Genomic DNA, 25,946 nt, shown 5'->3' with positions numbered 1-25,946 from the left:
GTAAACTGCTATTACTCAACCATCCACCCGTCCTGACCACAGGTTGTGTGTGACAGCTGCGGCTGTGCCAATGGCACTGTGAACTATCACAGGGGCACAGCAGAGGGGCTGGTGAAATGCCAAAGCTTCTGTATGTTCCACTGTGCACACCACTAGATCCACTGCAGCTCGTTGGAGATATAACTCTCGAGCTTGCATTAGCCGAGAGAGGAGTTGGACAAGCTTGATGATACACCTCCACAGAGACCAAAGCCTATCTGATTGCTGCTCGGATGTTAAACTATGTTGTGAGGAAGCTGCTGAAATATTCCTGGAAGACAAATGGGCTAATATGACACCCCACAGAGGGAGAGGAACTTTCACAGGGGCTTATCCAATCAGATCCATTTATTTAGTATGAATAACTCTCATGCATGAGGTGCTATGACAATTCCTTATGGTCCCAACTTGTTGTAATTCGCTGTAAATATATAATGACTGCTGGATTCATTAAACAAGGTCTGAATCACTTGATTTTGGCACAATCATGAGCTCACTTGAAGACTGTGGGTTATTTTTTGAGGCAAAAATTAGGTTATTATTATGAAGACAATTCCTCTCAGGAGAGCTACTGCTCCTTTGAGTCTTGACACTTTGCTTCCTGCCTGTCACTTGGAGGGTTAGGTAGGGGAGTGACCTTCTGACGTACATAACCCATGTATAGTAGGAGAAGAGGTCAAATATCATGCAAGAGCGAATCAGTGGAGAGATTCAGAAAAAAGGACCGGTCCGCTTTGGCAAGCAGCTGTAGTTGTTTCCAAAAAGGTATTGGGTATCCAGTAACCCCGCAAGCCCAGACAATATTCATATTTGACTCACTGCAGCCTGAGCGAATTCGCACTCCAGCTCAGCCTTCAGTGAGGTTCAGACGCTCCGATCCGTTCATTCATCTTAAGTTTAGAAATAACACACACTAAGCAGCCATGGATGCCATCAAGAAGAAGATGCAGATGCTCAAACTCGACAAAGAGAACGCCTTGGACAGAGCTGAGCAGGCTGAGTCAGACAAGAAAGCAGCTGAGGACAGGAGCAAACAGGTCGGCATCCACGGTGAAACTCCCTCTGGTGATTTTACGCACCGGTGCCGATGGCACAGTGCGCCTGACGCAGCGTGGTCACTGAGGATTAATACGCGCTTCTTCACAACAGGATTAACAAAATCTTTAAAATCCTATTTGCACTTTACGAATTCGGCAAAATTGGGAACAATTCACATTTAATATTTATTTTTTAACCTTTATGATTAACCTTAATAATAAGTCAAGAAGGTTTGTGTTGCTAAATGTCGTTGTTGAGACAGCACAAAAATCCCTTATTTCTACTCCTTAAACTTTAATTGAACACTGCTGTGTTGATGAGAGTAAGGATGTCTGTCTTTACATGTCTCTTCTCCCTGTCACAGCTTGAGGATGACCTGGTAGCACTGCAGAAGAAACTGAAGGCAACGGAGGATGAGTTGGACAAGTACTCTGAAGCCCTGAAGGATGCCCAAGAGAAACTGGAGCTTGCTGAGAAGAAAGCCACAGATGTGAGTTTGGACTGATAGTACAACAGACGTGTTGCCCCAGTGGGGCACTCATTGCCCAATAGTTTGACATTGAACCACCCATGAACCATCCTGGCCGGAAACTACGATTACCAGCCCAGATTTACTCTAGTCATAAAGTAAAACCGTAAACAATTATAAGAGAGCCATGGGCTGTATATGATAAATACATGGTTAGCTAAATTTAGCTATTGTGCTGCATATGGTAAGGACACAGCTCAATGACTTACCAGAACATACCACATCCATTTGGATTAATCTGAGGGCCAGTGTAGGGTTTCAGTCAGGCCTGTTACAAGCATATTTCGGCCTCTAAAATCCTTGACAGATTCGTGGTCGTCCTGGGTTCAGTTGGCTCTCTGCAGATATGTCCAACCCTGGTGAAATTACCAGTTTATTGACTGCACTTAATCTCACCAACCAATTAGACCCAGTTGATTAAGGTAACTGAAGGTCAACACCAACATATCAGCATTTTAGGAAACATAACTGTACTGTACTGGACTGTAACAACGTGTGGATTGTGGATGTGGATTATTTATTTAGGTAAAAATACTAATACCACACCTGGATGCTTGCACCCATGCTTACAATACAAAGATTACCATGCACAATCTGCATAAAGTATACATATATATATAAGTACTGTAAAAGTACTTGAAGAAGAATGTCCCCTGGAGCAGATGGTATTCTGATTAGATTATTATTAGGCTTACTGTGTGACCTTCTTGATAAATGAATTGATTGTTTGATTTGAAGTGGTTTGTGCTGCCAAAAGTTCTGTCATTTAAATTACTGAACAGTTATTAAATCTTATTATTTTACAAGCTGTAGCTGTATATAGGCTACTGTAGTATACATGGTGCCAAAGGTCTATCAAAGATTTTGTTTGCAAAAAATAGATATGTATAGAAATGTACCCTTAATACTCATGTACCTCAAATCTGTAGTACTGTAGTAATTATAGGACCTACTTAGTCACGTTCTTGATTGATTCATGGATAAACACAAGACAAAAACAGATGCAAACCACAAAATAATGAAGTAGCAGAATACTATAAAGTTTGAATATTCATGGAAATTTACAACATGACACATAAAAAACTTGAGGTTCTGTGTAAATAATACACAAATAGTACAGGAGTGTAAAATCAGTGTAATGGTAAATAGTCTGCAGACAGTGTTTGCAGCATCAGGTGAAACTATTGTACCAGGAAAACTGAGGTGTAATTAGAAGTGATTGTGGTTCTAATGTAAGTTGTGTTCATTAATTAAAAGCTGAATAATGTCTCTCAGCTGATTCTGCAGTCTGACTTTCCACAGGACTAGTTCAACTTATCAGCAGGGGATGTGCGTTAAACAGATCATAAATGACAGAGTTGTAGACCTGATAAAAAATATAAAAACGACAGAAAAAGACTTCGAAGGCTCGGTGATAAAAACACACGTCGTATTTTTGTATTTATTTAGCATATTGAATTATTTGCGTGTGAATCAGGTACTTCCGGGGCCGGTGGCACGGCCCAATCCTCATCAGAGGTTGATTAAAGGCGGTGGGGGCAGGGATCAAACGCGCCGCGTCTCCAAGTGTGTGTCCGTGTCTGAGTGTGTGTGTGTGTGTGTGTGTGAGAGAGGGAGACAGACACAGACACAGCGAGCCGACGGGAAACTAGCTTAGCCGAGACACACACAGGAAAATGGCCGGTGGGAGCTCAGTGGAGGCTGTGAAGAAGAAAATCAAGTCTCTGCAGGACCAGGTGCTGGTGGCGGAGGAGCGAGCTGCGGGGCTGCAGCGGGACCTGAACCAGGAGAGGAGTGCGAGGGAGGCAGTAAGCTCCGCTAATGACTTAAGGCAATTAGTCCTCAGGCTGCCGACGGAATTAGGTGGAGATCTGGTCAAAAAGCGTGGCTGCAAGGCCCAGACAGCGACCGTTTCCTCGAACAGAGTCAGAGAATTAGTGCACCGAGAGGATGGGCAGGTGGAGGGACCCCACCCGGGGCATCCCGAGTCAGCACACCGCCCTGTTCCGGTGGGGAGGCTAACGATAGTGCAGCAGGTCCTCAGAGAGGAAACCTCTCCTTCACAAAACCAGCTTAGGCCACTAGTCTGTGTCAGCACCGGGTCCAGAACCTTAGAGCTCCTTTATGGACAAGACAGGAAATGACTGGGACACAGGGAAGAGAGGAAGGAAGGGGGGGGATAGATCAGTCAGGGTCTTCTTCTTAATGTAATTAAAATGAGAGAAACGTCGCCCCGTCTCTGTTCTGTGTATGAAACGTGTACATGAGCACCTGCATCACTTCCTCAGCTGGTCCGGTCCGGCCCGGGCTGAGGAAGCCTACAGAGCCACTTCAGATACGCCACCTTTCGTCCTCCGTACTGATAAAAACCGATGTGACTCTATGTGATTGTGGTGTTCTGCTCTCCCAGGCCGAGGGTGATGTAGCTTCTCTGAACAGACGTATCCAGCTGGTCGAGGAGGAGTTGGACCGGGCTCAGGAGCGTCTGGCCACAGCTCTGACCAAGCTGGAGGAGGCTGAGAAGGCTGCTGATGAGAGTGAGAGGTGGGTGCGTCGTACACCTCAAAACCAGATCCCACATCTGTCCAGTGTAAAAAGATGAATGGGGCAGACTCAGGACAGGGTGCTGGGTGATTGAAAGTGTACTGTGTGTTTCAAAAGCAGGTTCTATGCTGTTGTAGATCTACCAATACAAGATATGTGTATTTGTAGATATGTGCAAATCAGAGTCTCAAAATCAAAGATTGCATATTAAACATGACTGTTACACACTACACACGCTCCGTCCTGCTCAACTCACTTCACTGTTTCCTTTTTATTTCCTTCAGAGGAATGAAGGTTATTGAGAACAGGGCGATGAAGGACGAGGAGAAGATGGAGCTGCAGGAGATCCAGCTGAAGGAGGCCAAACACATCGCCGAGGAGGCTGACCGCAAATATGAGGAGGTGAGTTTCTCAGCTGTTCCCTGCACTCTGAACTTTGGCTGAGCATTCTCCACATTCCTTTATTTTAGTGCGACAGCTGACATCAGTGGCCGTCTGATGGATGTTCTCGCCCTCTAAGCAACAACTGATTGTTACGATTCGAGTAAACACATAAAGGAATTTAACTCTAACCTTAGGTTGGTGAGTCGAACTAATGTGGGGACTGAACTATGTGTATTGTGACAACAGGTGGCTCGTAAGCTGGTGATCATTGAGAGTGACTTGGAACGTACAGAAGAGCGTGCTGAGCTGTCCGAGAGGTATTCATTTCCATCCTTTTCATCTCTGTTGCTTTCTTAAAGATTAAAGTTTGTAATTTTTCATTTTCTTGCATTTCTCCTTCAACCAAACTGTAAATCGATAGTAAATGTTCTGAGCTGGAGGAGGAGCTGAAAACAGTGCAGAACAACCTGAAGTCTCTGGAGGCTCAGGCAGAGAAGGTAAGATGGTCAATTATCTACAGTAAAAACCCTGTTTCACACGGTCTTGTAGCTAACTTGTGACTCAGTTTTACTAATATCGACCTCTGTTTGTAACCACAGTACTCACAGAAGGAGGACAAGTACGAAGAGGAGATCAAGGTCCTGACAGACAAGCTGAAGGAGGTGAGTTGGAATCAAAAACGAGCAGCAGATGATTATTTCAAATGTTTGTTTATCATAGATGTTCTTTGAGTCTGTGATTGGATGTCGACTCACCAACATGCTGACACTATATTTTTCATCTTTTGCAGCACTTACTTTAAGTGCTCTACGTATCCTTTAGGGCTGTGGCCTGTGGTGTGAGCCCCGTAATGGGAATTACTAATGTTTCCCTGTATTTCCTCCACTCAGGCTGAGACCCGTGCTGAGTTTGCAGAGAGATCAGTCGCCAAGCTTGAAAAGACCATTGATGACCTGGAGGGTATGAATCCTTTACTCTTACTCCATTGTTCACAACATACAAGGGAACGTTTGTCACTATTCAGGCAGTCAAAGTTTTCTCTGATTACTCAAAGGGGCTCTCATAGAAGAGGAAGAGTTTCCTCCTTTTTGGTAAACGTAGCATTGTGATGATTATTATTATTATGATTATTTACCTGCTCAACAGGCTGGTATATTGTCCTCAGACTAAATCTCTGCGCCGTCAGTTGTCTGCTGACTGTAGGGAGAAAACAAAGCACTAACTCAGAGGCTGGCGTGATAATATTCACGTTGGCAGTGACATTTCTCATCGCAGTGCTGTTTGGCATTCTGGTGTAGTGACTGTTCAAGGCCAGCTAGTCTCGAGCAGCTCTCTCAGGGTCATGGGACATGTGAGGCAGGTTCTCGGTGACTCCTCAGGAATCTGACACAACATCAGCAGCTGTTCCATGCGCCCCTCCTATTTCTGTCCTGCTTTTTATTTTCAGTTTCTCTGTCTTTTTACTTTGACTTTTGTTGTCTGACCACGCTGTTGTTTTTCTTTTCTTAATCGATTAAATCGATTACGGCCACTTCATAATAATTCCAACACTATAGATGAGCTGTACGCCCAGAAACTGAAGTACAAGGCCATCAGCGAGGAGCTGGACCACGCCCTCAACGACATGACTTCCATGTAATTCACCGGCTGCTTGTGTCTGCTCCGTGCCTTAGATCTTAGCACTAACCACTCTTATGACACTCAATAGCTCCCTCCTGTGGCATGTTCGAGTGCACTGACTATTTCATTGTGCTACATTCTAGTGGATCGTGTTTTTTAAAATCCTCCTTCACTGCTTGTCTAACTAACTCTGGCTCTTTAGACTAGATTTCACATGTTTTCCTCACATTATTCTACTTCAGTAGAACTTGTTGTCGTCTGTTTTTCTGTCTTAGTTCTGCATTTTCTTTTCCTCCTTTCTGCATGTGATTTATTTTCCATTCCTTCTTTTTACTTCTCCCAACACTTTTGTTCTTCTTTTTGTTCACAGTTAAATCCAGGCTGGTTGAGCTTCATCCTCTCTCTCCTGTGCAGCGTAGCCCAACTTTCTGTTCTCCTTTTGTCTCCATTTCTTTACTGCACACTGAGCTGCTGCTGCTGCTGCTGCCACCATCCATATGTCCATCTCTTATACAGACCTTTTGAGCGTATTGCTTTCTGTAAAATAAACATTCTTCAGTCTTTGTCAGACCTTCCCATTTTCTCCTACAATGTTTCATCATTTCCATTTTCATTTTTCATTTTCTTTCCTACGTGTTTAATTTATTTTGTCGAATAGCTTTCGAATAAATTCTGAAGCTCCTCTCCCAGTTATTGTTCATTTTTCTTTTTGAGAGGACTGTTCGACTGTGACATCATGGCAGTATTGGTGTGTTAATAAACTGTATTTACTTAGAACAAACTAGTGTTCCCATAATATACAACCGTTGGTTTTCCTCTGAATAAGTAAGAGCTGTTGTCATAGTGAGTTTTAGTAAAGTAACTGTGAAGGATCAGCTGCGTCATTTGGGATTCTGAATTTACTGAAACATCTTGAAAGATAAATTTATACCATAAAATCTCCTTCTTCTTTTTTTAAGAGCTGGAATCCTTACAATTTCAGTCCAGGTTGATTTGGCGACTCCTGTGGTTGAATGTGGCATCAACAAGTGTGGCTTAATGGCACATGTAACAGCAGTAGGATATCCTGAGTGATGCAGGGAAAGGAAATGAGTCAGTAAATGCAGAAAATGTTAAAGGGCATCAGTGAGCAACATATCTGTGAGTAACATCAATTTGGTGACAGCTTGTGAGACCATTTGGAAATGTGACAAATACAGTGAGTTACTGCTTTAGTCTGATGTGTTCATGAAGTCGGCAGTTCAACAGCTTAAAAACAAAATGACACTTTGTGAACTAATACTAAATCCTCTTTTTGTACTAACCTGCCCTCTGTCTCTTTCCCTTTTCTCTTTCCTGCTCTCTGACTGTCAAGACCATCTTTACAAGCAGCTTGAGAAAAACCGTCTTCTGACCAATGAACTGAGAGTAGCCTTAAATGAGGCGTAAGCCAGAACGGCGTCTCTGCTTTCTCTGAAACACAGTGTCCGGGAATATTGGATACTGTTATATAAAAAGAGCAAAGTTTGATATAATGCATGCTCAAAATGCGGTTTCAGGTGGGAGCTCAGACGGGCTTGGGTTACGAACAATTTACGGCTTTAAAACATTCTCCCAGCTATTGTCGGGACTCTTACATGCGAATCAAGTTATAATCTACATGGTGCTATTATTTAAAGCAGGAGAAGAATTAAAATGCTGCAAGGTTTCCAGGATCCGTTCTACATCACTCAATACATCTACAAAAAGGACAAATCAAGCATAAGAATTACTGTACTGGGTTCTGCTGTACTGATTAGTTTAGTTATTTGAAATAGTGAGTAGATTTTTATCTCTATAGTAGCAATGATCAAGACACTGTCATGATGTCTTTACTGTCTTGACCCTGTGATTTTCTAGAGCAAATTTATTCTCACGCAAATCCAGCACGGTAGAGTGTTAGATATCTAAGATTTGAATTAACACTTTGAACCAACTAACCCGACATCCTTTAAGAGGGAGGAGCAGCACAGATGGGAGTGCTGACCCCCAGTCCAACATGAAGAAACCCTGCACACTGTATGGAACACGTAGTCAAAGTTTTGTTCCTATAATTGGAAGGTGTAACGTGCTAAATATCACCTGCCTCCAGAAATCAAATGAAGACAGCGTGTAACAGTAAAACTTGAGTTGCAGCAGGTGTAAGGTGTAGTGTAGAGGACTATAAACAAGGACAAACTAGAAGGTGTTGCACAGACGAACAATGTCACGACTGAAGAGGAAGGTTTCCCCATGTATACTTCAGATTGTATTGATTCATGCAGTGGTGACTACAACCCTGTGTAATAGAGCTGAGCATATGCATTTCCTAACACTCCTGAAATCCAGCCTGTCTAACACTGAGGGTTAGCCTGGACTAGAGCTTTGTCTGCGTACATTCTGTGCAACCTTACGCTGTTTGTTTTATGCTTTTTTATTTTTTTAACTGATGCAATGCTGTAATTAACAGATAAAGTCACACGTGCTAAAGAAGAGAACCTGAGAATAAAGCAGCTAATGGATCAGACTCTAATGGAGATGGTTGACATTTGAACGCACTCTGTTGCCCTCCCCACATTGCCTCACCTGCTCTGAATATGGCTGGCTCCCATATGTGGCTGCTACAGATAATATGGGGAGTTGTTTGTCTCTTCTGACCTTGTCATCCTGAAGAAACGAGCTCCACACCAGGTAGCACAAACAGCACTGGCGCGCTACAGCTAAATGACACTGTTTCCATTACACACTGTAATCAAAGGTCAGTTCAAATTCATTGTGTCTCTTTAACTTCACATGCAAACAGCAGTTTATCAGGCACACCTAGCTACAGCTAGTGCTGTCTAATACCAAGTCCTCCTTCATGAAGGTGATAATGTCCAGTTTTAATTAAGCATATGTGGAGGTGTTGATTTAGCAGTGTGATGATGTTGGAGGCACTGGTTTGTGCTGCTGTGGAACAGTTGTGCATCATACAGAGAGCTGTTTGTTATTGAACCTCATTGGTGTAAATGGGGTGAACAGAACTGAACAGAACTGTATCATGTTAAACTGATCAACAGCACCATAAACTACGTCTTAAGTAATGGTCAAAAAGCGTTTCAACAAAAACTGAACATGATCACCTTCATGAAGGAGGACTGCTTTAGTTTTAGTTTTAGGCTCGGTGTGCCTAAACCTGCCCACTGTTGGAGAACTTGGTACCTCTCTTTGTCCATTACTGCACATTACCATGAATAAAGCCATATGTTCAGCCACGGTTATATAAACAGATTTTTATTTATTGTGTGTGCTTTTGTAAAGTTGTCCGTTACACATTTAGTCAGTGTCAGTGATGATGTACGCTTACAGTTTAGCGAGGAAGGAATTCTTAGCACTGTTGGTTGAATGTACTGTTTTGTTCCCGCTAAGTCAAAGACGTGTTTTCGCACTGTCTTCACGTTTCGGTTTGCTTCTGAGAAACTGATGTTTTTTTTCTTCTTTTTTGTCTCATTTTATCTGGAAATGTAAAGATCATGAATAAATGTTTGAATGAAGTAGGATTTACTCCAAGTCTTGACTTTATTACATATATTTCTTCTGTGGTTCTCAGTATACACGGATCAGCTGCATGTATCTACTATTAGGCTGCAGTTCCCAACTTCTATGGGTTTGTAAGAAATTATGAAAAGTCTACATGTGGTAAGAAATCATAAGTTAAAGCCTGACTGTTGACAGAAGTGATTTTTGCTCTAAAACTAATTAAAGAACTTGGCTAAAGAGGTAAAGTTACCCATAATTCTGCAAGACAAAGAAGCAAAAGTTAGACATCGGCAGAAATAAAAAATGGTCATAACAGAATTGTTTTTATTTTTATCTTCTACACTGTAACTACCTGTCACCGGTGGATTAAGTGCACAAACTCAATACTTGAAAGTGCAAATACTTGCCTAAGAAGTGCTGCACTAGTAGTAGAAGTATTACTTTAACTACTTCAGTATTGTAAACACTACTGAACATGGTGTTAACACAAATGTTCAGGTCTAGTCCAGATTTGTTCCACATGTACTTCATAAATAAGGTTTCTGTAGAAGTCTAAAATGCCCCGGCCTTGGTGAGTTTAATTTATGCACAGAGAGAAATAAGAGAACCACAAACCCAAACAAACTTTAGTAATTAATGAAAATTAAGAGTGGAACTGGAGCTGGAACTTTAGTTGTGTGTAATAAATGACAAAAATCTTGGAATTGATGTTAAGAAACATGGTGTAAAACCCAAAATAAAAACTGAACCAAATCGAAATAAGTAACTAAAACTCGTACCTGAGTACAGTTTCTGAGTAAATGTACTTCTGGATCCACCTCTGTCTACAAAACAAGTGTGGTGGGAAACCTGAACTGCGTCAGCACCTCCTGGCCGCAGGGGGCGGTGTGTCCCCATCAGGGACCTGGACAGAACCGGAAGAACAAAAGGGAACGCTCGTAGCTGGGCGGTCGCACCAGAAACAAACCACGACTAGAAACAGAAGCATGGGTGAAAATCAAGATTGTGCCGTTTCTTTACTGGAAAGTAAAGCTTCGTATGTGCTCAGCAATGTTGCTGAAGTGGTTGAGCGAATTCTGACCTTCGTACCAACTAAATCGCTCCTCCAAATCGCAAGGTAAGATGGGATGTGTGTATGCTAAACTTAGCTTAGGCAGTTAGCGCTAACTGTTATTAGCATTAGTACGGAAGTGAAACTGTTTTTCACTTTCGGAGACGTGTGACAGCGAACAGGAGCTCAGTGGTGGCACTTCACAGAGGCGGGTACTGACTAGCTAACTCTGCCGTGTTTTTACTGGACCCAGTAGTGACGCTGAGTGTGTTTGTGGCCCCCTGCAGTGTGTGCAGGCTGTGGAGAAACTGTGCCTGCAGGGTGCTCCGGACCCCGCAGCAGCCGACCTGGGTGTCCGCATGTGGACCGTCCAACACGGAGGTTCACGCCCTCTGCAGCATCCTGGCAGAGGAGGTGGAGGTAAATCAACAGGTCTTCATAAGCTGTTTGCAGACAGCATGCATGTTTCAGTTTATCCAACATTAGTCTGACAGGTTTCTGGCACCGACGTTAATTCATCAGTTTGTATTCTTACTATGTTCAGAAGCCAGTGAACACTTTTAAAACTGTTTGGTTCTCATTACTTGCAGAAAGTTTTTCTCCTACCTAAAACTGTTCTGGCCATGGTAGACTGTGAGGCCTTCAATGGACAAGCCTATTGCTACAGGCAGAATAAAGGTTGGTATTAAATAACATACTATGGTGCTTTTGTGCTTCATTATGTTTTGTTCCTGACTCACAATGTCAGCTTATATTAAATCTCACGATTATTATTATTATTATACTGTATATTATTATAATATATCTTATTGTTTGAACTGTGACTTTTGCTAATTTTGTCAAAATTAATCCTATAATCCAAAATTAATCCTATAAAGTAACTAACTGTTGACAAAACTGAAATGGTTTCATGCTAATAAAGCTATAGAAAGTGTGTATGTTTCTAAACTAGATAAATATTTACAACTAAATCTTTTGTACCTTTTTTCTGTTTCATTTATAAGAATCCTAATTACAGACTACAGATATCTCTCTATGCCGCTGTGAACACTGCTGCTTAATCAGTGAACGCTGCTGGGTCATACTGTTGCTTGTTCCTTTGTGTACTGTATGTTGTCTTGTTTGTGACATATAAAATAACATTTTATTATTATTACAATTTTAAATGCCAGGCTGGTTGTGTTGATGTTTTCTGTTAGTTTCACTCATCAGGTTGTTTCACCAGTGGGAATTAATTGGTATTGTATTGTAAAGTATAATCAGAATTTAATTATTACCTCCAGTTGAATAAACTTAACATACATGATTCACAGTGACAGTGACATTTTACTGATGTGAATTTGTCTGGATCTGCAGCTTTTTTGTAAAATCATTAAATATTATATTAAACTGTGACCTCTGACACTGATGTGTTTCTCAAATACTCTGAAGTAAAAAGAAGTCGCCACAGTCTAGACACAGTTGAAGAACTGAAGCTGCTCTTCCCTAAAGGCTGTGACATCCTGGGCATAACTACACCAGGCATAGTCTGTAAGTATTACACTTTTCTGTCTCACTTGTCATTCTTCATTCATAGAGGAGAAAATAGGCCCATGGAGTCATTTAATTCAATATCAGCATAATGTGGCCTTGTTCATGTACATCTAATAGAATGCTTCATAGAAAATGAGAGCTAACCACATGTCTTGGATATTACTAAGAGGAATAGTTCACCTTTCAGCGGTGAGGACTATGCATTAATCCCCACTGCTGCTGCTCCGTTCGAAAGCACCACTGGTGGCTGCCACCTCTCTGCCTCGCTCTCTGATAGATTGCCTAGTCTGCCTGCTGCTGTGCTCCCCATTTCTCCATATAATCACAACCCTCCGGAGAAGTGACTCTCCATCAGCCATGTTCCCTTTCCTCAAGATGATTGCTTATCAGGCCTCCATCGTGTATCAGGTGTAATGGCAGCCTCGGCTGTTTGTGATAACACTCATTTTGTTCTATTGCAGTTGAGGTTCAACATGGGGTCACCACACATGTCTATGTCAATTTGAATAAATCTTTGATAAGATAAGCTTGAACTTACATAGCCTACAGTACATCTAATCATTTATGAATGTTGGTAGCAGGGTTGCACCATATAACAAATGTCTTATGATACACATGGAAATGGCATTTCTGCACAATCCTTGATAAATTTCCAGCTGTGAGACAGTGGAAGATAAATGAGAAACTGTTGTGCAGCATTTGCTTATGTTGAATCCAATTAAGGTTTTCTGTGATTAAGTTTAAATTCACACCAAGAGTGTACCTCAGCAAAAAATGTAAGTTTTAGAGTGGTACCTGGAACTGCCAGTCCTGATGATCCTGTGGATTTATGGTGACACATCCTGATATGTTTTCTCATTTGCATGGTAGCTCATCCATCTGCTGAACTCTCCAAGTTTCATATGTGAGTGCTTTGGGTTGTGCCATTGAGAAGTTAAATCATATGTTTTCCTGTCTCTTTATAAGGCTGTAGTTTGTGTACCTTTCTGATCATGGTTAGCATATGTTTTCTTGATAATTAATGAAAAATACCCAAAGCTAGTGCAAAACCACATCAGAGTTCACTGATAAATCAGAAACAGTCTTCACCAAAATATTTCAACTTTGAAATACAAGGTCTTTCTGTGAGAATATCAGGAATCATTAAGTACATAACAAGGCTTTAAAAGAAATCTCATATCAGTCCAGATTTTATTGCCCTTAATTCCAAAATTCTAATTTTATGTTTCCAAATTGACAGTGTGTGGTAAACTCTATAGAATTTCTAGAATTACTACAACCCAAAACACTGAGTGGATTGGAGATGTCCTGCACTCTACTGTAAAAAGATACAGTGAAAATATTCATTCAACTCTGTCAATTACTAAATACAAGTGAAATAAATTATATTTTGCATATACATGTATTATGCATACGTCATCATGTCTGTAGTACCAAGAGAGGCCAAAGAAACTAAATTAAACAGAATATGAATTATTTGTTTGACTATGGAGCTCAGTGTAAATGGAACTGGCTAACGGAACCTATCCCTGTATGTCAGCATGGTACATGGGTGTGCAGTCTTTTTTTCCTCCATGACACATAATGTCTATAAGTTATTCCATAAAGCATATTACTCTGTGCTTTGTCTTTCTTCTTTGTGCAGTGACTCCCTCTGGCTCCTGCTCCAGCCCTCCTAAGGAGTACCAAGAAGGGGAATCTGGTTTTGCAGTCATGTTCCCGAACATGGAGGGTGTCCATATCAAGCCCTTTCACTTTTGCAAAAAGTCCATCTTCCCAACAGCGTTGAAAGAAGCAGGTGAGTGCAGGCAAATATGTTGTAATCTAAACTATTTAGTATTTAAGAACGTAATTTTTGTATTGCTTTTTTATTGTATTTGTTCAGGATTAATCGACAACCCAGATCTACGCGTGGTGCTGATTTTTGTCTATGAGGCATATAAACCTGGAGGAGCACGCTTCCTCAACCAGATATTGGAGCCTTTGGCTAAGAGCAAAGCTCTGATTGCTGGAGGACTGGTAGAAAGTGCCTTCTCTCCTCCCAGGCACTGGTGAGAGTTTTCTGCTGTAATATCAACACAATTTCTGGTTAAACATGGGATGAGTACTGAAGTAATACAAAAATATCAGTCAATCAGTCTTACTGTTTGTGAACATTCAGGGGGAGCTCTGGTCATCCACACCCCCAGAGAGTATAACCTCATAAACATGTTGGAGCTACATTATCAGCAAATATTTAAAGCACCCGTTCCCTCTGCTGTCATTTCTCACTCTGTAGTTGTAGCCAGGGTGCCTATGGCGTGGTGGGCCTGGCTCTCAGTGGCCCTAAGGTGCAGGGGGCATCCGTGCTCTTGGACCAAGATATCGGCACCCCAAAGGCGGCTGAAGACACAATCCGGCGGTTAAAGGCAGCAAAAATTCCAGAGAGGAACACTCTGGGGTTCATGTTTGCCTGCGTGGGGAGAGGCCAGAACTTCTACAACAACCAAGCCAATGTAGAGGCTGACGCCTTTCACAAGGTGTTCCCCAACACCCCCCTGTTCGGCCTGTTTGGTAACGGCGAGATTGGCTGCGACCGAATAGTTAAAGATGACTACACACTGTGTGACACTGAAATGGACAGTCTGCAGCATGAGTACACCACAGTCATGACCCTGGTTCATCTAGGCTGACGGACCTGCAGTAACAACAGTCACACAGGAAACAAAACCATCATGCTCTCGTTTGTTGTTCCTGTCAGCAAACGTGTACAGAATGTTAAACTCACAATACGTCTCTGCTAATAAAGCAGAATCTGATCCCTTCAGCCATCACGTGGGAAGATCTGTCCCATTAAAACTAGTGGGTTTCACAGTGAGGACCAAACATGACCCTAAAAGACAAAACCATCATTTCTGTGAACACCCGCATGTGATGTGAAATGTGTGTAAATCTTTCCCCACATCTCCCACACATTCAGATGAGTTCTTACTTTCTGACATGAACCTCCTGCTCTGTTTGCTTTGCAGGTGATTAGATTATACCAACTCTTATATCCTGAGCTATTGGTGGTATTGTTAAACAGCAAAGGCACTTTTTGGTCATGTAAGTATGTGGAATGTGCTTCTTCCACAAAATCAAGTTAACTTTGATTTGAATGCCCTTCTTCCTTATGTAGGTTTTACACATAAGGTTTTTACACTTTTCTATTACCAGTGAAACCGTGTTAGCCTCTAGGTTAGGCAAGTTATTTATCTATCATAGTTCACCTGGGTGCAGTTAATTCAGTCGAGATCTGTTTCCTGGTTGGGTCTAATTGTTGCTCCAGCTTCTGCAGCCTAAAAGAAAACGTCAGTGTAAAAAAAGAAGAGAGTAGAACCTGTAGACTGTGTTTGCGACGGTGACCTGCAGAAACCTCCACTTCATCAGTCTCTGACTTTGGGAGGCACCTGGTGGTGCTTGGACATTAATGTCTAAGTTTAGAAGATGGAGGTTCATCCATATTAAAGAATGTATGTTTGGTGCTCTGTGCTACAGTTTTGAATGGTGAAGTTTCATTTTGAACTCTTGATCACAACAAATTAGTTTCCCGTTCCAAACAGCTTTAATATGCCTTCATATAGGAGAATATTGGTTTCTGTAAAAACCATTTGAATGCTGCATCTGGATTGTTTTCCAGATGCTCATGGCATCGATGCATGACTTGATTTTTCCTCACTAAGAAAAATGTCCTAATGACAAAACGGAGCAATTTCACGTCTAGCTGTATGTTTCTTGGTCAGATGAAGATAGGTGATGCTAACTGTAGCTTTCCTTTAATGTTCCAATATTTTACTTCAAATAGAAATTTCTCCCTTTGTGGATCATATGTACACCTCTGGCCTTGTAGTTGTTGAAAAGGAAATTAAAGTGTCTTAAGTTAGTGTTTATGTCTCATTGAACAGATGTTTTGCACTTTTCTACATGTGCCAAATGATAGCTGCTTAATCTCCTCAATAAATAACAAACATTTTGGGAATATTAATAGTTTCCCCGCTCGTATGTCTTTGACCTCCTCACAGCTGCAACTTTAAACCCAGTCCCCGGGTCCACTGGGTCTTAGGCTTCCTTCCTTCTTGTAGGTACAGGCCTACTACCAGTAATTCTTCATTATTTGCGCACACCCTGAAATGTGAGCCTCAGCCTATAACGTCTCCAGCAGCCCACGTCCAGGCGTTTTTAAATAAAGGAAGAGGCGCTGGAGATTGATTGATGTGCGCCTTAACCATCGACTGGCTAATCCCGGTGAATGACAAACGGTTAAGCCAATTGCTGTTAAGGCAGTTTCTATTCCCATAGTATCTTTATTTTGGGAAACCATAAAAACGCTCATGACACGGAGAGGGACGACCTAGCAGGCGTAAAGCTAATAAAATCATCTGTGGCGATAATCCGCTCTCAGATCGGCCTCAGGCTGAAGCTGGGAACCATCTACTCTCAGGTTTTCTTCCAAACGCGCGCACACATCCACGAACAGCGTTTCCAGAGCGCTATGTCGTGACCGGAGCGATGCAAATGTCACACGACTCACTGGCTGCTGTCGCTCTCCGACATGGAAACCTCGGTGTTGTGACGGCGTGTGGATGAACATCGCCCCGCGTTGCCGGCTGCTGCTGAGGACGGGGCGTCGGGATCGAGCCGAGGCTTCGTCGGGTTCACTTCAGCACCTGGACAGCTCCTCTCGCAGGGTTCCCCGCTGCTCTCGCCGGGGAAACCCTCGGCTGAGGCGCGGAACCTGGAGCTGGAGCACACGCAGCCCCCGACCCGGAGGAGACTGGACTCATAGGATTGTAATGTGATTGCTCTGATAACACTTAGAAGCTAATATGATCTTGCCGAGGGACGATGCTTCTTGCATTTGAGCTTCAGCTCCTCTTTGGTTTTGCACTGAAACCCGCTGCTCGTCTAATGCACACGGCCAAGGAAAGCTGCAGCCTACACACACTGAGAGCCTGCTGCTGCTGCTGCAGCATCACTTACTCCGATCACCACCGAGGGAGACATTACTATCAGAGAGGGTGCAGCGGGAGGCACACGATGTAAATCTCACACAGGTAGGTCATTAGCTTCAGATAAATAATGTACACAGAAGTCTCTCCGAGTTTCTCCTCTGTGAGACCTGATACCTGCAAGTAAACCGGTGCAGCTTCAGTACAGTTACCAGCAGGACTTGATCCAGAACCGTGAGCAGATAAAAGTTAAAGCTGGAGTTTACATCAGGCTTCTGGTGACTACTTGGAGTTTAGACCACACACTTTGTAATGTCCTCGTTGAGTGGATCTTAACTCTGAGTGGTGTTTGAATTCAGACTGTGTTTGACTGTGTTTAACTGTATTTAACTGTGTTTGACTGTGTTTGACTGTGTTTAACTGTATTTAACTGTGTTCGACTGTGTTTGACTTCGATATTTATCATTGTCACTTACACCAAGGACAAACCCTTCAACAGTGTCCTGATGACAGCTGCTTAAGAACAAATTTATGTGCTGCAAAATGTGTGGTTGAAGTTATTTAAATCCAAATCTTTCATGAGTAGTGGTTTCACTAAATTATGACAATTCAAATTGCTTTGATTGAAACTGAACAACTTTAGAAACAAACGTGGAGTTTTCTTCAGAAATCAGAAATCAGGTTGGTAAAAATATAAGAAGCACATCGATGTTCAGCCGAGCCCAACAAGAAGTGAGCATCATGACAGGAAGGTCAGACGGGGCTGATGTGTTCGACTGCTTTAGTTTTCCATCATTCTGTAAGTGACTTTCACTGACGGTATTGTCCCATGTTCCTCGTAGGTGCAACATGAGAGCAGCTTTGACCCGGTGAGAAGCTGAAGTGTAGAACTGAGTGGAAACGTTGTGATAACCTCCACGTCTGTCCTCTCTCCATCATCCAGCTTCATGGCGAATGCTGAGTAAGTACAGTCCACGAACTACACACCCACCATCTTCTTCCCGACAGTTTCAATATGTAGTTAAAATATTTACCATGTCTTCTCGATTTCTACAACAACCTCTATTCACTCAGACGCTGCTACAGTTAAAGTGACCCTCACCGCTCTGAATACTAAACACACACACACACACACACACACACACACACACACACACACAGTCTCAGACTTGTACATTCATGCAAACACACCTGCTCCAACCTGACTACAGAGCTCCCATTCTGCAGCCATCAACACCACCACATCATGTTGATTGGTTGTAACAGTGGTAAACTTCTTATAATGTATGTTCTCCTCCTCTGCTTTTCTACCAGCTTTCCATTTTTAATCTGCACCTTGCGTGTGCGTAGAACAGCTGATGCATTGCCGAGAGAACGTGCTGTAGCCTGTGTGTGTGTTTGTTTGTGTGTACAGACAAAGTTAGAGGTAAAGGAGAACAGTGAAAATCATTATTCTCTGTCAACTCACGATTCTGCTGGCGTAGCACGACTCCCTCATTTGTCTCGTCTTAACTAGCTGCATTTATTCTCTTGACCTAGATGAATAGCCCCAAATCATTGCTCCATTTGGGTTTTTATGAGAACTAATTTTGCTTTTGGTTCCATACAGAGCTCAGCTCAGCGGATCTCTGCAGCAATGTCGTGTCGTGCTGTGTTTAAGGTGAAATTTATTGTAAAACAGATGACTGCAGCTCAAATCACATTTGCTGTAGATGGTTCCTCTGGGAAAAAAAACTTTCAGTGTCAAAGAATAGTGATCATCTCATTTAGATACTGAAATGAGATCTTTTTCATCATCCATCCCAAAGTGTTTTTAAAGTGTATCTTTGTCTTTTTAAATGTTATGATAAGTAGAAGTTATTATAGCAGCAACTTCTAGGAGTCGGACACATGCTCAGTTTAACTATTGAAGTCCAAACTGAAAGTAGATTTTTAATGTAACAGACCTGATATGTGACAACTCGGTTACAAATAAAATAAGGTGGGAAAGAGACAAACACAAAGCTTTAGTACATACATGTATATGAAAAATCTGGAAATGCATATCTGGGCCTTATGTGAAGGAAAATAAACTGTCACCTAAATTCAGAACATTAAATCATATTAAATAGTGAATTTGAAGTAGACAGAAGCAGGGAATGGAAATACTGGAGTGAAGCACTTCAAAAATGTGGCTGAGCTTATTTTTAGCTGACCATATCTGTGTTTGTCTCCTAATGACGCCTGAGGTCGACTCAAGCTTTCAACGATCAACTTCATAGGAACATTTTATACTGAATCCAGTCTTCGGATGGGTCATTTCTCTTTCTTAGCATGTTGTTTATTCAGTGCCGGTGGGGAAGGTGGAGAGGTTGGACGACGGTGGGAGGTGACAAGCACGTGGTGTCTTTGTGCTCGATGGGAGAAATTCTGTCAGTTAGTGGCTTCATATTCGGCCTTATTGTCTCTTTTTATATGTACGCAGGCAAAATATATAATATATATAATATACACAGTTTAATAAATATGAATAACAACAACAAATACAGGTTAGTAGATGAAAAATCTACAGTCTCGTGTCCGTCTGGAGTGCTGGTGATACCTACAGCTTTTGTAATGACCTGTACTGAATGGCAACAACATTTTATCTTGAAGTTACAGGCTAAAGATCCTTTATGCCTTTATCTTTATGCTTTATTGCTACAGCTTCATGTCCACATGTATTTTTATTTTCAGTCTCTGTGAGTCTCCCTCCAGTGACCTGTTCCTGGAAAAGCCATTGTAATTATTCATTAACTAAATTAAACATTCAAAAGTTAATAAGACTGTAACTGTTGCTAATAAACTCTACGTCACTCTTAAGATGCAACAGGCAACAAACACAGACCTACAGAACACACTGTACGTCTTCTACGTTTGCTGTATATACAAAAACACACTGCATCAGACTGAGTCGGTGAAGTCATTTTCACAACCCAACACAAATCTCTAAGTCTTTCAAGACCCGTGTTACCTTAAGTGTCTGTAGAAATTAAAATAATCTATTATTAGATACTGACACAGTGTAAAAAGGTGGAGGCTTCTGTACAACTGCTGTCTCAGTCCTGCCCCACGACGGTCTCTGTGTCTCCTGTGTTTCTACAGCTTGTTTCTGTAAAGGTCAGATAAGAGACTGGTCACACCAGGGCCAGAACAGTCCATTGTGCAGTCCACCACTTCATCATAGTTTAATCTGTAATATTATTAATGAGCTAAAGTCCCTGACAGACTTCATTAATATCCGCTGGCATGAAATTACAAAAGTTTCTCTAGAAGTTGAAATGTGGGTTTGGAGAGATTACCTGAAGCGTGTGAACGTGGAAATTCTGCAGATGTGACAGGTGTTTCGTTCAGCCACTTAACTTTATGTTCAACACCGTGTTTGTTTTCTGAATTGTTGATTTGAAAAGACTCAAAGTTGTTTTGAGTGAGGATGAAAATGCGCATTGTAAGAAAAATTTGAATCCTTTAGAAAAGTCCCTTAGGGGCTTACAGGAGGATGAAGACCACCGTTGTTATATTTAGTCATCAAACAGGAATCAGGCATCGTCTGATGGACTTCGTGGACTAGTTTGCAGGTAGCTGTTGCACCAACGATTTACACACTCACGCGATGAATCTGTAACACTAATACACAATGATTCCCAGCATCTCCAAAGTTCTTCACAGCAGCTGGTGGGAGCAGGGAACATCTGCTGTGTGTTCAGTGTTCAAGCCAAATTTGGGTGTGTTTTAGATCCTCAGGCGTAGTGCTCAGACAAGCTAATCTAACGTGTGCGCGAGCGTGTGTGTTGATCTTAGTAGTCCACTGAGGCTGGATGGAGTGGCGTGTGGCTCAGGATAAAAATGTGCCTGGGTGGAAATAAATTTTCTCGACTCACCCAGAAAGCTGCCACTGGGCTTTTATAGGCGAGCTGATGGACGGGGCAACACCTATAGTTGATGAATAATAGCTCCTAGTTTTTATGATTCATGTGCTTTCAGTACATATGAACATGAACACAGGCCTGATTTATATTAATATTTCCATATGTTCTAGTTTGATAGCAAATCAGATTGATGATTGCACACAGCTAACTGAACACTAACCGTGCATTTCTGCTAATAAGTGGATGTTATTCAGAGGATAGTAGATCTTATTTTCATAATGCAGAATGTAAGTGGAATTTATGATTTATGAATATAAGTCCAATAAAAATTTAAACAGCATATTAATGTACTGGCTTCACTTTAAAGCACTCTGAAGTCAAACTGATTTAACGGAAATCAGTCAGATTTTCTTTCTCTCTAGATTTTAAAAATATTTTTTTCAGGGTTATTTTGCAACTTTTAGTTCCTGTTGATCAACAGGAAAGCACTAAGCCTTAGGGCCCCAGGGCCCCAGGGCCCCAGGGCACCTTAGCTTCTAAAAAAGTGAATATTTATTTATTGCTAATCGATTGTGAATGAGAAGAATACAAGAAAGAAATGTTTGTTCTATTTAAATTCAAGAAATTGACACAACAGTACAAGTCTACAACCATGCTAGCAGCTCTTTAAAGCAGCATGTTATTCTGCTCATTATGACAATGCTAATATGCTAATCTTTATATTCATTATCCTAGTTAAGTGTATTAGTTTGCTAACCTTTGCTAATTAGCAAATAAAGCTAAGTTATTCATTTTTTCCTATGAATGCTTGTAAGTGTGTCTTGTTGCACCGGGGTCACACACGGGACACTTCCAGTTGTCTGAGGAAGAACATTCTTCAGCACCACTGGCCCCCAGCTACTTGCATGACCTTCTGTTTTGGTCATTGAAATCCCTGGAGCTACGTTTGTCACACAATGACCTTTCCTACCTGGCCCACAACACTACAGTCCACTATTTAATTATATCTGCTGCCCTCGGGGAATTCTGCTCCCCTGAATATCACTTCTTTCCTCTGGGTGCTCATCTGCAGCTGCAGTCTTGTTAGTCTTTCCATTAGATAAGAACATCAGGGGTACGCAAAGGTCAGCAGTCGTATATAAGACACAGAAATGTTGTACGTATGTTTGTACTGAAATTAAAAGAGAGACTTGTCATGAACATAAATTGGATTATAGTTACTAAAATAACGATTATTTGAATGAATAGTTAGAACAACCCCACTTTATTTATAATATTTTAATGCTATGAGCTGAAATTATAAAATCAAATGAGGATCCATGTTGAATTTGTGATGCCCAGTGTGTATTTGAATATTTCCATTCCAGACATCAGTGTTACTCTTGTTAGGACGTAGTGTATACACATCGTACAGTACAATGGATTAACCTGATAAAGCAGTTTGAAGTCTCTGTGAATAGTAGAATACAGCACATAGTAGCACTTCAGTCATTCATTGAATTATCACAAATATAGCTGAACATTGTACAGATCTATGGGATGGCTCAGCACCTTTTCATGATATCTCAACTGGCAGACCAGGTACATCACTGAAAGCTGTGAGCCGGCGGGCTCTGGACAGCTTGTGTCTGTCATGAGTAGTTATGTGTATGGCCCTGATTGTTTGGGAAGAGAGCCAAACCTGCTGCTGTGCTGAAGATGAGAGGTGGTATGGATGAGATGTTGTGTGTAGGAGAAGCGTGGAGAAAACAGCATCTATCAGGCCAACGTACTGTGGCGTAATACTGGAGCCTATACCCACAGTTGCAGGGTGGGGATCGGTTTGTTTCCAAGTAAAATAAGCGTACAGGAATTTGTAATAGAAGCACATCAACAACTTCCAGAGCGTACTACTCCATCCTGACATAGATTTACTGTAGTGGAACACATAATGGCACATTTTTCCTTTTGGTTGAGTGGCCATTTTTCAGTGCAGCACTAGTTGCAGAACTAAATCAGTCATAGTGGTGATACACTAGAAATGGTACATGGAAGTAGTTTTATTTATTAAATTAGCAGTGGGGAGTGTTGAGAGGCACCTTTAAAAGCATCCTCTTCACTTCCATGCAACTCTTATTTTCCTGTACTTGGATATATGTCACTAAAAAGCGCCTTTAGAAACTTACCAGCAATAGTCTGGCTGCTGGTTCATTATTCATTTTCCCTGTTTAATACATATGACATTGCACAGGAGTCAACCGCATCCCAACTTTCTGACTGTGTGAGACCGTCTTGCCGAGGGAAATAAACCTTTCAAATTAGGATGAGGGCAGCCGCTCCTGAGACCAGACTGCAATAACAGGCCTCTCTCAAAGCAAAAGGGATTTTATTAATGAAAAACACAAACCACTGTTGTATGCTGTACCTGCAGTGATGCTAGACGTCTCTGAGGAACTGCTACTGGACCATCGCTACTTTTTTAAAGAGACTTTTCACACTCGTCATTATATCAGTAGAAAGAATCATTGTAACTCTGTGTTGTAATTTACCTTCATAGAAAACACTGTTTGAAATCCTCCACTTTACTGATTTACTGTCTTTTGCTCTATTGAGGAACTCAACTCTCAACTACTCTCTCCAACGTGAGGTGATATGAATTTCCATGGGACAGAGAATGAGTGCAGTTAAAGCTCTTTCTTCACCTGAAACAGTTTTGAAGTGTACACTTGTACACACAGGCTGTCACTCATTCATTTAGGTTGTTGTGCGCTGTTTTCTAAAAAAAACCAGAGCTGAATATTTTTTATAATAAAACATGATGAATGGTGAAATGGTCAAAAATGATAGAAGTCTTAACCTAATCTTCTGCTGCTTAAGCAATTTCTACTGTAGTTTGCTCCACTTCTCTTGAGAAAACTGCTCCATCTGCCCCAGGTTTGAAGGGTTTTAGTCCATCTATTATCTTATCTTCTACAGGACCTCTTCAGAATATTCCAGTGTTTAGTTCTGTTGGTTTGGATGACCCATGACCTGCTACAGAGAGGGAGCAGAGCTGATGTGTGTGTTTTGTCATCAGTTTAAAGGATCTTGTGGCTCGATGTCCTCGATGGAGCCCACTGACAGATGATCAGGCTCTGATATGCCTTTACCTTGGACAGCTTGTATTGCTGATTGTCCTTGGCCCTTTGTCTAACATGTAAACTGTGCTTCTGTTCAGTCTGGCTACAATCCCATGGACCTTAATCTTCTAGGTATTATACTTTGTAGTCTCAGGGACTTCAAGTTGCTTAAACATATATATACATTTTAACAACCTGAATGACTGATCACACGATATCATTATTTTTGTCTATACCCCTTTCATTTGTTTTTTATTTAATTATTATTCAGTTGATTCAAGTGCAAGCAAAATTGGATTTATTTTTATTTCCTAAACAGTATTCAGGTGTCTATATAACCACTGAACAGGTTTTACTTGCTGTTATCTTTCCAAAAACCACTAAATCACTCTTTGAGCTGATAAAAGCCCTTAAGAGACACCGCCAAGATATGCCTCTTATATACAGAAAGTGATGGGGGCCAAAATCCTGTGTAAAAATACAGTATATTAAATACATATATTAGGCAAATGGTAATTTATCACATTGATGGACTGCAGCTTCTTTAGTACAAAATTAAAATAATATTTTATACTAAAAACACTTTGGTAGAGATCCACTTGATTTGATGAACTCGGTCTGCTGAAACCACAAATTAGCTTTATACATGAATACATCTGAATACATTTTTGTGCAGGAAAGTGGGTTTTGGCTCTCAACGCTTCCATTGCAGGAGCTTTAGGAAAAGATCGATCCACAGAAAGTGTGAACAGGAGGAACGGTTACAGCATGAAAGACATGCTCACACATGTTCCTGTGGCCACCTGACTGTTGTTTAGAGACACCTGAGAAACTGTGAAGCTATTTATTAAGAAAAAAACTCAAACTCATTCTAAACATAGATCTAGATGCTGTATCTGTCCATGGTTCAGCTAGCTGCTGTTTGGTCCTTCAAAGACCGATTTGTTAAAAGTTTAACAAACATAACATTTATTTTAGTTAATATTTTAACAAATATTAACAACCTACCAACAAACGCACTCACGCTACATTCGAATGCCCTCCAAATGTTTAGGTCACTCCAGATAGAATCAAAGGGCTTTTAGCACCGACTTTATCACTGTGTGTTTTAATAAGCTGTGGTTGTGTCGGCTCAGACTGAGGCTCTTCCACTAAATGCTTCAGGTCACTCTGCAGATTTGAAGATGACCCTAGGAGGACACAGCGTGTTCATTTATAAAAAATGGCTGCTGGGGAAACAACCAAACAACCATCAATACATCACTTGAAAGTTTTAGTTATTAAGTAAAATAGAGAATAATCTGCAATATCGTGATAAAGAAAAGCTTAGACGTGAGGATTAATTACAGTCAATAATGAACGGTATGTTTGAAATATAGTATTTTTGGTTAGTGCACAAACTCCCTCATGTAACACACAACTTTAAATGTCCCACTGCTCCTCTAGTTTTCCTTCCATTATGCACCTTTTCACTGACTTCCTTTGACGGTTTGAAGGAGAGTGGGGATCCGCTCAGCTGACAAAGGGAGAGGCGATGACGTCGCAGCAGACATGATACACCAGCATCTGCTCTGGTCTAAAAATACACACCACAGGGCACACACAGTCAGTCTGCAGCTGCGCTCAGCATTTGTTTCCACCTCCACGCGCTGTTGAGATGGCCCAGCTTTTACACAACTGGGGCTTGTGGGCACGCTGGGTTACATGGCGCTGGACCGCAACCGAGTGGCCTCGATGGGT

At 41.5% G+C, this 25,946-nt stretch overlaps 3 protein-coding genes across 8 annotated transcripts in view; all 3 read left to right on the top strand.

Moving 5' to 3' along the window:
* Positions 1-893: 893 nt before the first annotated feature.
* On the top strand, positions 894-9,684 carry LOC113174613 (tropomyosin alpha-1 chain-like). Of its 6 annotated transcripts, XM_026378687.1 has the most exons (10): positions 894-1,076; positions 1,442-1,567; positions 4,017-4,150; positions 4,435-4,552; positions 4,781-4,851; positions 4,956-5,031; positions 5,134-5,196; positions 5,425-5,494; positions 6,091-6,169; positions 6,525-9,684. In XM_026378687.1, exons 1-10 carry the CDS (start codon positions 963-965, stop codon positions 6,526-6,528), a joined length of 855 nt encoding a protein of 284 aa, XP_026234472.1. In that variant the 5' UTR covers positions 894-962; the 3' UTR covers positions 6,529-9,684. The 6 variants fall into 6 exon arrangements, with proteins under 6 accessions (XP_026234472.1, XP_026234471.1, XP_026234474.1 ...); XM_026378686.1 differs by lacking the exon at positions 6,091-6,169 and having other exon boundaries at positions 8,622-9,684; XM_026378689.1 differs by lacking the exon at positions 6,091-6,169 and having other exon boundaries at positions 7,509-9,684.
* A 972-nt stretch (positions 9,685-10,656) lies between these two features.
* fbxo22 (F-box protein 22) lies at positions 10,657-16,257 on the top strand. The gene is made up of 7 exons (XM_026379052.1): positions 10,657-10,787; positions 11,009-11,141; positions 11,312-11,399; positions 12,153-12,251; positions 13,900-14,052; positions 14,140-14,305; positions 14,533-16,257. The coding sequence occupies exons 1-7, from the start codon at positions 10,657-10,659 to the stop codon at positions 14,924-14,926; spliced, it is 1,164 nt and encodes a 387-aa protein (XP_026234837.1). The 3' UTR covers positions 14,927-16,257.
* A 313-nt stretch (positions 16,258-16,570) lies between these two features.
* LOC113174077 (transmembrane protein 266-like) overlaps positions 16,571-25,946 on the top strand; it is a 38,968-nt gene continuing 29,592 nt past the window's right edge. The window contains exons 1-2 of the mRNA XM_026377756.1: positions 16,571-17,326; positions 18,064-18,182. Of these exons, the coding sequence (XP_026233541.1) occupies positions 18,169-18,182 (14 nt within the window). The 5' untranslated portion in view covers positions 16,571-17,326; positions 18,064-18,168. The remainder of the gene's footprint in view (positions 17,327-18,063; positions 18,183-25,946) is intronic.

The sequence above is a fragment of the Anabas testudineus genome, chromosome 3 (genome assembly GCF_900324465.2).
Source record: "Anabas testudineus chromosome 3, fAnaTes1.2, whole genome shotgun sequence".
NCBI classification, from domain to species: Eukaryota; Metazoa; Chordata; class Actinopteri; order Anabantiformes; family Anabantidae; genus Anabas; species Anabas testudineus.
Note: the sequence above shows the minus strand (reverse complement) of the source record. Positions and strands in the feature narration are given on the sequence as shown.